Source organism: Myotis lucifugus, unplaced genomic scaffold (assembly GCF_000147115.1).
Source record: "Myotis lucifugus unplaced genomic scaffold, Myoluc2.0 scaffold_36, whole genome shotgun sequence".
Lineage (NCBI taxonomy): Eukaryota > Metazoa > Chordata > Mammalia > Chiroptera > Vespertilionidae > Myotis > Myotis lucifugus.
The window spans coordinates 7,935,084-7,947,240 of NW_005871084.1; the positions used below are offsets into that span (position 1 = coordinate 7,935,084).

Consider the following 12,157-nt stretch of genomic DNA (forward strand, 5'->3'; position numbering starts at 1 on the left):
TTTTATAGAGGGACTTCCTACTCCGGTTTAGGCCCGATCCCTGTTGGGTCGGGCCTAAACCGGCAGTCGGACATCCCCCAAGGGGTCCCAGATTTGGGAGGGTGCAGGCTGGGCTGAGGGATACCACCCCCATGCACAAATTTCATGCACCAGGCCACTAGTTTTTAATATGATTGTAAGCTTTTTTATAATAATATTTTTGTCAACTGCTTATAAAGTTCTTTTCCTCATATTTTGAATTGGGTTATCTGTCATTTTTTATTGATTTGCAAGAATCCTTACATATGTGTTATGACCCACACACAAACCATTTGTGGTATGAGTGTGTGGAGCCCAATCTTTCAGCCTTAGAAAAATCATTTAAAAGACTAGAAAATGATTAAATGTTTAAAATACAACCCCTTTATTTATTTTATTTTTTGTATAACAACAGGTCTGCAATACAACATGTTTGTAAGCTGAGAATTTTTCCTGTTATATTTGCCTACTTTGAATTATGTTGAATTGCACTTGGTTTCATTTAGAAATACCTGTTGTTGGCTCAATGGAGAAATATGGTTGGCCATGTAGTAACTCGTATATAAGACGAGCATTATTATTACATAAAGGATCATCAGCATCACTTGCTGTCACCTGGATGACGAATGTCCCTAAAGAGAAAGTAAAGACAAAAGTTAGTACAATGATGATATACAACACAAGACCAGTCTACATCCTTGTTCTGAATTTCAAAACCATGTATAATTTCTATATAGACAAGAGGCTATAACCTCATACGATGTAGAATTTTAAATATCTATGTCTATGACATAATTAAATGTAATTGTTGAACAATCCATTATACTGTGTGATTCAGGATTTTCAAAGGTGTGTTACTAGCAGAGAAATAAAACAAAATTGGAAACACTTTCCTTCAAAAATCATGGTGTGATCAGCACCTCCAAAATTGGAGAATATTGATGAAATTTTAATAAATATTATTTAAGTAAGCTGGAAATAGTATCAAGTTAAGAACAGGTATAACTATTTTGCCTGTTTAATTTTCTTCTATAAACTCCCTACTTGTTTAAAGAACTTTTGTTTTTAATGCAAAGCAAAATCTACCAGATACTGATAAGTAAGCATTATCATTAAATCCAGTAGTAATTAATAGAAATATGAAAAATAAGTACTTGTATATTTAAAATTAATGCTCAACTTAAATTTCTTGGAATCTAGCATTATGGGTCTTTTTGAAAAATTTCATTTATTGATTCATAATGTTCTATGTCAGTAAGAATGTTAACACAAATAGCACAAAGTCAAGTTGCCTATGTGATTTTTTTTGCAACTAGCATCCTGTATTTTTAGTTTTCTAATTTTATAAACTGAGAAACTGTAATAGAAAGCCCTTCTATTCTTCAGTAATAAAACTTTTGAAACTTTACCATATTCCTTAATTATATGTAACTGAAGGCCAAGTGCAAGGGGGAGGGGGGCATGACCTGTGGGAATTGGCCCACTGTGGGAGCGCTGCTCATCCCAGTCAGGCTAGCAGTGCTCCCACTGTGGGAGTGCACTGACCACCAGTGGGTAGCTCCTGTGTTGAGTGTCTGCCCCTTGGTGGTTAGTGTGCATCATAGCGACTGGTTGACCAGTTGTTCTTGTCGCTCCACTGTTTGGCTGCTGGGCTTTTATATAGAGAGAGATGTTTGCTGTTTTGTCTTAGTATTTTGATGTTAGTTATTTAACACTTGTTTTAGATGGTTCAAGTACTCAAAATGTACACACGTTTGTTTCAAGTGTTTTATTTTTTTTTAAATATATTTTTTATTGATTTCAGAGAGGAAGGGAAAGGGAGAGAGAGATAGAAACATCAATGATGAGTCATTGATTGTCTGCCTCCTGCATGCTCCCTACTGGGGTCGAGCCCACAACCCAGGCATGCACCCTTGACCAGAATCGAATCCGGGACCCTTCAGTCTGCAAGCCAATGCTCTACCCACTGAGCCAAACCAGCTAACGTTGTTTCAAGTGTTTTAAAACTTATTTCTGCCACTTGTGACACTATGGATGGATCTTAAGAGCATTAAAATAAGTTAAGTCAGACAAAGACAGACAAATACCACTTAATATCATATGTGAAATATAAAAAAACTGAACTCATAAAAACAGAGGGTAGATTGCTGGTTACCAGGGACTGTGGGTGGGGAAATTGGGGAGCTATTGATCAAAGGATACAAAATTGCATTTAAAACATAAATTCTGTAGAAATGCACAACATAGTGATTATCATCAAATATATTTTTTATAAACTTCAAAGCTGCTGAGAAACTAAATCTTATAGGTCTCACTACTAAAAGAAATGATAATTATGTGACGTGATGGAGATGTTAGCTAGTGCTACAGTGGTAAGCATAATGCAATATATAAATGTATCAAATCAATACATCATACATCTTAACTTTACACAATGTAATATTAAAATTATATCTAAATAAATAAATAATAAATAAATAAATTATTGTAGTGCTTGTGAAGTTATTTCAACAAAAGCTTTCTTAGGAACCACCAATTCAACCAGTTTTTATTGGGCAAGATGTTCTTTTAACTACTCTTTTTTTGACACATCCATTTACTTCTCCTGCAGCTTCTCATTTTTTCCATTTCATTTCTTTCCATGGGAGTTTTCTGACCCTAGGTTGCAGAACTAGACTATCTGTATTTAGCTTCAGAAATAATAGTCAAAATCATGGTATGGTTAGTTGTTGACCAAAAGAAATTCTTTGTATTAAAGCCTTAGATTTTCTAACACATGATTATTTCTCATACCCCATGGAAGAAGCTACAAGTAAAAAGGAGATATCTACAAAATTCACTCTAGTTTATTGCAGTGCACCTACTATTAATATTATTTAAAAAAAATTAAAGCAGGTAAACTTTGGGTGGTAAACACACAATGCAATATACAAATGATGTATCATAGAATTATACAAGTGAAACCTATATATTCCTATTAACCAATGTCACCCAAATAAATTTAATTAAAATGGTGAAAAAATAAATAAAAATAAAAAATTTGGGAGAAACGTTTCCAGGAAAATTCCTGAAATAAAATAGGGTGAAGCAGAGCTGTTCTGGGTAAAACTGGACATAGAATTACCCTACTTCAGAACACCTGTGACAATATAAAATGACCCTGGGATTATGTATAAAGGAAAGCGACAATTCCCCAGAATAGATATGTGCATATTAAATTGCCTCACCCTTAACACATACTATTCCATCTTAAGACTCCATCCTATGATTAGAATTAAATATTAAAAGTTTAGGCTAGAAAACTGTGGTACATCTACACAATGGAATACTATGCTGCTGTAAATCTACACAATGGAATACTATGCTGCTTTAAAAAAGAAGGAATTCTTACCATTTGCAACAGCATGGATGGAACTGGAGAGCATTATGCTAAGTGAAGTAAGCCAGTCAATAAAGGAAAATACCACATGATCTCACTCATTTATGGATAATAACGACCATTATAAACTGATTAATAAAAATAGATACAGAGGCAGAGCAGCATCAAACAGACTGTCAAACTACAGTGGGAAGGTGGTGATGGGGGGTAATAGATCAACCCAAGGACTTGTATGCATGCATATAAGCATAACCAATGGACACAAGACACTGGGGGGTAGGGGAGGCCAGGGGAAGGTCAAGGGGAGAAAAAAAAGGAGACATATGTAATACTCTTTATAATACTTTAAGCAATAAAACAAAATTTTTTTTAAAAAGTTTAGGTTGGCTAAATCCTTGAAATCGAGTTAGAAATGAATGCAAACCAGTCTTCTCTTGGGAACTGAGGGTGCCTAGGTCAGCATGAATTTTTGAATGGAGTCACATTCACTTGATCAGCTATATCATTGTAAGAGCAAACAATTGCATTTGCTGTCTAAAGATTTTCTTAAATCCTTTTTTTTATCTATTCGTTTTAGTGAACAAAGGTTTAAATACAATAATTATTCTCTCAGAATCATACAAATATTCAATAGAATAATTCTGGGTTCTATTATCACTTTGACAGTTGCTATTGTCTGCCAATATCACCCTTGAGAGACTTTTTCAAAAATGCAAATTTAAAATCAGTTTTACTTTTCCAGCTAGCTTCTGTATCTTCAGAACTATTATTTTTTTGCAAAACAACTTTATGATAATAAATTTAAGAGATATTTGACTTCGCCTATTTTTCATAGACTTTATTGCAAAAATGTATTGTTATGTATGTTACCCAAGATGTAAACTTGTACCAGTGCTTGAGAGAAAAATTATAGTTTAGTACTCTCAGAATCTTCATTTGCTGACATATTTTTTTATTTGTTATAACACAGATAGAAAATTATAATGAAGTAATGGTATGTCAATATAAAGTATTTATTATTTGTGAGTAATTACATATAAATTATGCTTTGTGTGATAATGGTAATAAATGCTAAACCTTTTTGAAGATTGCAAGCATTATTGATAGCGTCAATTATATTCCCAACACTTTAGACTTATTTATCTTTAAGAGTAAATGTAACTAATGTAAGAATAATGTAACTCTGTCAATGTTGATTTATATGGACTTTAGTATAGACCAGCAGTATAACAAAGGACTAAATGATTCTCACCCAAATGTTGTTGAATATTTGTTAACAGAACTGTATTAGATGGTGATGTCTCATATTTCACACAGAATGCTTCATCTTCTAGTGATTATGGGAGGCATTCAAACATAAAAATGGAAAAGAGTGATAAATTTTGATATGCAGACTAGTTTAGACATCATGTAAGCAATAGAGAAGTCAGCTATCTGTGGCTAGAAAATTAAGAAGTAAAGTTTGGATTTATAGAATACTAAACAAACAGCACACTATAGTTTAATATGGGGCTTGAATGCCAAGATTTGAACTGTAGATTTCAAAATGGCTCATTTATTTTTATATGCAATGTTTTTGTTTTAAACTCAGTGGTAAAAATAATAACAGCCTTTTCTTAGAATGAAGTTATAAATTGTTTAGCAGGAAAGGTATTTTCACTTGCATTTTTAGTACAGGTACACTTTGATTAATCTGAAACAAATTTATTGAGAGGATATTGACTTGTATAATGGTCAAATTTAAAGTAGCACAAATTAAACAATAGTATTTTGACATACAGTCTGAATCTGTGAGTTTTGGCAATAACAAAAATAGATATAAGATATTCGATGATCTAGTAAAAATGTAATTTTCAGAAATTAAATCCATGATGGAAATGGTGGTTTAATCCATGCATCTGCTCACTCCTTCATACTGAGAACTTATTTTATCAGTGCAATAATTATTAGTTATTTACAAGTATTAATTGGCCCATCCTTACTGTGAGTATACTTGAGATGCAATTACTTTACAGCTTAAAATCTCCAGATGACACTCAAGAAAGAGATGGCATTTCCCTCTTGTCCATGCACTCATTCACTTAATCATCCCAAACCTCAGGTACTGTTTTACTCTTGGCCTATTAGATCTTATATTTTTGTGTGGAAGAAATATACTATTTGCAAACCCAGACTAATGAGTGAGGAAACAGAATGTTTTATCATAGTTCCACCTGATAGTTCTAGTTTAAAAGTATTGCATTTCAAAGGTAAATGTAATCAGTACAAACCTATCATTACTTGTAAATGAATATTACTTGTAAATAAATATTACTTGTTAAATAAGCAATGCATGGTTTAAAATTTTCTTGGTTTTCTCTTTTCATGATCCTCAAATGTAGATTCCTTTTAATAGTCTACCAAGTTCTAAGTTTAAAGAACAGGTTTAAATATAATACTTAGTAGTAGACTCTAATACAACACAAATCTACTTAAGAAAGACAATAGAGAATAAAATTTTTCACTGGTTGCTTTATAAAAGATAAAATGGGGAATTTGAAAGCAAATTAACACTCAAGGACCTGTTAAATGGCAATGCATATGGAGAAGAGATAAAGAATTAAAGATACATTCAAATAAAATAAGGTCCACACTATCTATTAATTAAATATTGAGACTGAGGGAAACAGAAAAAATACATATAATATAACCAGTTCCTTCACAGCAAATTTAATAACTGTAAGCATTTTTTCAGAGGGAGACCATCTACAAAATGATTGATAGAGCAATGGGAGTGTTCCACTATTTCCATATTAGAAAGTATTTCTGGTTGCAGCTGCCCATCATGCTATTGACCCCTTCCATCGCTGGACAGATACGAAAAGTGCTCATTGCTTTTGGTATGATTCCATACAAAGCCTGGACCCTGGATTTACTTGTAAAGAAATATTTATTCGTACTTCCACAGACTACATTAAATTACATAGACTGACTAGGTTAATATGTACTGGGACCTCTAATTGCAACGTGTAAGTGGCCAAATATCGTACAGACCAAACCGATGTTTTGTGATCTCCATCAAATCAACCACAGCATGGCTACACGTGGTGCCATGATACAAATACTGTATTGTACACACTGGAATCTCATTGTGGGCTCACTCTCCAACTCTATAAAATGCCCATTATGTACCTCCTCTCTCTAAAATTCCTCCCCTCTGCTCTCAATTACTGCCTTTGCCTCAGGCATCACTGATTAAATAGAAATAATCATGTGTTACCTGGTTTGTTAACAATCAATATGTTAACCTACCTGGATCTGTCCCCTCTATTATTCCTTTAGATTTCATCACTCTTTCTCTTCTCAAAAATAGTTTTCTAGCAGTCACATCCCTTTTATTTTGCTTCAAAATACTCTTCTTTTGCATCATTTCCTATAGTATACAACTATGCTATTAAATATCCCATCTTAATAAATAAACAATAATTTTTTTTAAAATTGCCTTTACATTTCACATCCCTCTCTCTCCTGCCTCACATCTCTATTTTTTCCTTGCATAGCACTTTTAAAGAGGCTAAATTAACTGTCAATCACCTTTTCTCCTACCATTCATGCAATAGAATAATTTCCAACATAATGTAGTGACACAAATTCAACCAAATTACTCTTACTGAAAATACTAGGGGCCTTCAACTTGCTAAATCAAAATCAGGGCTATCTTGATTTTATTCAACCTCACAGCAGCATTCCACATAGTTGAAGGATCTCTTCCATTGCAACATCTCATCTCATCTTTCTCTTCTTCCTATATCAATGGCCAATCCCATTCATACTAATTTACCAGTCAACTCCCATTTGCTTAACAATCGATTTACCAGGTATGTTTTTCTCATCTCTACCTGTATTGTCTACTAAGAGGATCTCATATAGTGCCATGACCTACATGCTCACTACAGTGGGGCCTTGACTTACGAGTTTAATTCGTTCCGTGACGGTGCTCATAACTCAAATTACTTGTATGTCAAATCACTGTGATGTTCGCTGTGCCAACTAGTGGTGGGGTATCTGAAGCTGGCTCGTAACCTGAATTTTTTTGAGCTTGCAACTCAAAGCAAAAAATCGGTCGAGAGATGGCTCATATCTCAAAAAAACTCATTAGTCAGGACACTCGTAAGTCAAGGCCGCACTGAATAGGCCAATAACTTTCATACTTATAATGCAATCTTCATAACACTGCTTTTCCTAGAACATGGGATGGCTGTCCTCTGTATCATTCCCTTCAAATTTCACCTACTAACATGTCCCCACTTCCTTCAATCAATTAATCATCAGCATACTTTTCCCATACTGAACACTTTCATAGCATACAGTATCAAATATTATCTTTTTTATTTAAAATAGGTATTGTTTGTATTATAACTAAAACATAAGTTTCATACTGGTGATTACTAGTAACTCTATATATCTCTTTCACAATCGAATCCGCAGTTTCAAAGGAAAGTTCCTAGAACATGTTAAATTTATAATATGTGCTTATTGAAGAAGAAGGATGAGGTGAGTAGAGAAGAGAAAGAGAAGGAGAAAAAGAAGGAGGAGAAGGAGGAGGAGGAGGAGGAGGAGGATCGAGGGGGAATAAATAATGTTTCATTGCCTAGCTACCAAATGGAACAATATTAATATGTCCTTTAAACCTAATAATAATTGGTTGTAATACATATTATACAATTAAAGTTATTTATGCTTTAATTAAAGATCTATGTTCTGAATACATGTAGAAAGAGGTCTTTAAATTGCTACCTGGAAGGTTAAAAAACAAAGAAATCAGGAAAATGTACAATGGAATATACATTTTTATACTCACTGGCTAATGAATCAAGTGTTAAGGTAAAACAGTTTTTGAGCATGGAAGCAAAATTTAAAATGATCATTATTAAATCACATTTAAGTTTATCATGTTAGTAAATTATATACATTTAATTTAATTACATATTGTGTTATCAAAATTATCTTGATGGGGGTGGGGCTGGCCAGTCTGGATCTCACCCATGGGGGTGGGGCTGGCCGGGTCTGTGTCTTGTGTAATTTCGAGGCTCACATGGGTGGCCAGGGACTTGATTCTGGTTCCCATGGTGTGCCCCAGACTCTGACATGGGGAAGATTTTCATATATATTTTACTAATTTTCTTTCATCTTTGACACTTTTATTATAGAGAAATGGCAAATAGCAATATTAAAATATATCCTCCAATTAGTCCTTTTTAATGTGCATGAATTTTATGCACCGGGTCACTAGTTTCAAATATTTTACTTAACATGCTTGTAAAAGGAAGTACAAATGTAGAACTTTCAAATAATTCACTTCCAATTCATATGCTCAACATCTCAAACTTGTTTACATTGCTAATATATGTTTGATGTCGATTAATACGTAATACCTTCTGGAGACATCTCTGGTACAACAGCCGCATAAGGTTCATGTAGGAATTTTGGTGCATTGTCATTGATATCTGTAACTTTGACAACAAAGTCAGATTCAGGTTCCACAGCCTTTCCAGTAGTTCTGTCTATTAAATGGGCTTTTAGATTGTAGAAGGCCTGTTTTTCTCTATCCAGCTTCTGTGCCACAGATAAGACACCTGTTGTTTCATCAACGAAAAAAATACTTTCGGCTCCATCTCCTGAAATCCTGTACTTCAAAGACTTGGATCCATTGTGCATATTTGAGCTCAGCTGCAAGTGCAAAGAGTGGTCATTTAGTTTCCATAGGTGTCGAAATGGGCAAGTCAATTATAATGGTTTTATTTTCTAGTCTTCTTATTATTCCCCAAGTTAATAATTCCATACAACTCCCATATAATATTTAAAAAGGTATAATATTAACTTTAACATTAAATTCTATCTCCACATATATTCTACTCAATTACCAAATGTACCTGTTCTCTTTGCGCTCTCATTATTTTTATATTTTAAAAGCAAAGTAAATCTGTTTATCTTTGTGTTAATGTAAATTTGAATTTCAGATATAAAAAAGTGTTATTATGATATAGAGAACATTGGTTGTATTTTTTTATATCTAAATTACTTTTACACAAAGAGGAAAACCTGCCATAAGCTCCTAATCATTGTGAACCCATGATCTTCTTGTTTCATCACTTATGAATATGCCCTTCTTCAAAGTAAGAGCTTCTCTGAAATTTTACAAAGTGAACCAAGAAATAAAATCTTAAATTCATAACTTTCTGATAGCTCAAGATATAATGTATTATTCCTGGCTAATTAATAAATTGTTCTATATGCTTGGGGGAGAATATCTGAATATATCTAAAACAACTAATTTTAATAACACATTGAGTATCACTGCCATACAATAAAAGAAATTGGTACTACTAATAAAAAGCTAATGAAAAAGTTCTAGCTATCTTAATTTGACAATTCATTATCATAAAATAAAGTCTTCATGACCTAATAATAAGAAATTAAGGTAAACAAATGTCCTTCATCATTTTGATGTAGGTTGAAAATTTGATTCAATATTGGAATGAAAATAAGTCAAGTTTAGTAATGTATACATGCTTTTCAAGTACATTGATAGACTAATTTCCATAAATCAGTGAGCTTGGTTTTTATAAGAACCCAGATTTAAGTTAAAAAAATATTTTCTCAAACATCTTCTTCTTAATGTCATAAGATGCATCAGTTACACACATTTCAATTTCATGGATTCAGGTATTATTAAATTTCTATATCCCCATTCAAAAATATTTTCTCAATCATGCAGTTATTATCAATTTGGCAAATCAACATGACTTTAAATTTTTACTTAATTGTGCTCTCCAAACTTAATCACTTTTTAAAAATAGGTCAAAAAGAAAGTTATCTTGGACACCTCAGCTACATTTTATTTTTACTAGCTATTTACTTACAAGCACCTAAACATTCATTATTACTTTCTTTTAAACAAGTTATCTATATATTATTATTTAAGCCTAATGAAGTTGATTAGAGGGGAAATTACCGCATTTTCATAAATATGTTTACAGAATGCAAAAATAGGCAAAGCCAGGGAGGAGAAAAATAAAAAACAAACAAACTAGAAAATGTGGCAATGAGCCAGGGAGGTAGTCTGTCTGGACTGCACTGATGCAATGAGCCAGGGAGGTAGTCTGTCTGGACTGCACTGATGCACTTCCCTGTAGAACCTTACTCACTAAAAGCCACACGCCCCTGTTGGCCTGTCATTCTTTCAATGAATGGAGAGCATATGGAGTTCTGTGGAGTCCACTGTAAATGTGGTTAGAGAGACTCAGTTAAGTAGCAGACACTTAACTACAGACCTCCTTTATGGTATTCTGCCTGTGATTTACCTGCAGTCATCTTACAAAATGAAAAGGGAGGAGAAATATTACTTTCAGGACATGTGTGCATGCAGTTTGAATATGTGCCTAAGACCAGGTCTAAGCTTTTGGTTGAATGTACCCATATACATTTGGACAATGGAATAGATGAGCTCCTATGGAATCTGGACATCAGGCTAACACTGCAGTTCTCCTGAAAGGGCTAGAAAAAAGAGTTAATGAATTCTGAGTGCTTCACCCTTTGGGCCCAATTAAATTTTAGTGCCAGTTAATTAGCAGTTAAACTTACTTCAGTTCATTCATCTATAGAAAGAGCTTTACAGAACAGGACTTGATATTGTAATTACCTCTATTTAAAGAAAATCAAAGAATAATAAAAGCCAAAAGTATAAATAGGAAATGTTCTTTCTCATTAAGGAAATTCTCTTACAATATATTCTTATAAGAAAGTGAAAATAATAATTCTTTGTATTTCAACTTCACTAATCAAATGAATATGTAGGCTCTTGAAGCTACTCAACTGTAAAAGAATTTGGTATTAACCTGCTTCATTAAAAATTAATGAGGTGTATATCAACACCTGCTTAGCATAATAGAAAATCAGGCTAAATACTGTTGGTAACTTTATTGTTCTCAGTGTAGTTGCTTTGATCCATTACCAAAAATAACACCATCAAACTTCCAGATGTGGATAATGAGGGCTGTGTTTTTACATGGGAGACTAAAGTGAAATGGGAATACTAGAGCTTTCCCTCTTCTGCAAGCTTTTGTGGTTACTCTAGGTGCTAACAAACCTGAAGCAATTAATTATGCTGGTATTTGAAGTTTTCTAATGGTTCTACAGAGAAAATTTAGAATTCATCTAATACCAAAACTTTCAACTCATTTATTTAGATTTATACAACATTATTTCCTGTAACATTTTCAGAAAATACGTACCCGGCCAATGATCTTTCTAGTGATATTCATTTCCTCTTCTACAAAATACTGGTTCCAAATCCAGCCACTCTTCGGTCTCAGATGAGACCCTTCTGGGTGCTTCGCTTCCTCTGTTTTAGAGTTTTCTGTTGCTGTAAGGCAAGGCCATAGGAGGGGAATTCCCAACATCAAATGTAGGAATAAGCAACAATTCATTCTGCTCGTTTGATGCCAGCTGATGGATACTCTTTAGAAGAAACTATACGTTGCAAATGAAAATCTTAGGTTCCTTTATAATCTTTTTAAAACTCTGAAGTATCTTTCACATTCCTAAAGAACAAAACACAAAAACAAAATTTGCCATTTTAAAAATAACACTTTCTCACATAATTGCTAATGTAAGGATACAACTTTTGCATTCATAAAATGCAAATGAGACAAAAATACATATTTAATTTCTGTTTTGATTAAGCCCGTTAATTATATTTTGTAGCTCAGCGATACCTTG

At 33.3% G+C, this 12,157-nt stretch overlaps 1 protein-coding gene across 1 annotated transcript in view; it reads right to left on the reverse strand.

Moving 5' to 3' along the window:
- CDH19 (cadherin 19) overlaps positions 1-12,157 on the reverse strand; it is a 53,125-nt gene that overhangs the window by 25,291 nt on the left and 15,677 nt on the right. Inside the window, exons 2-4 of the mRNA XM_006087181.3 lie at positions 11,671-11,979; positions 8,812-9,106; positions 531-650 (exon numbers count right to left, since the gene is read on the reverse strand). Coding sequence (XP_006087243.2) covers positions 531-650; positions 8,812-9,106; positions 11,671-11,865 — 610 coding nt within the window. The 5' untranslated portion in view covers positions 11,866-11,979. The remainder of the gene's footprint in view (positions 1-530; positions 651-8,811; positions 9,107-11,670; positions 11,980-12,157) is intronic.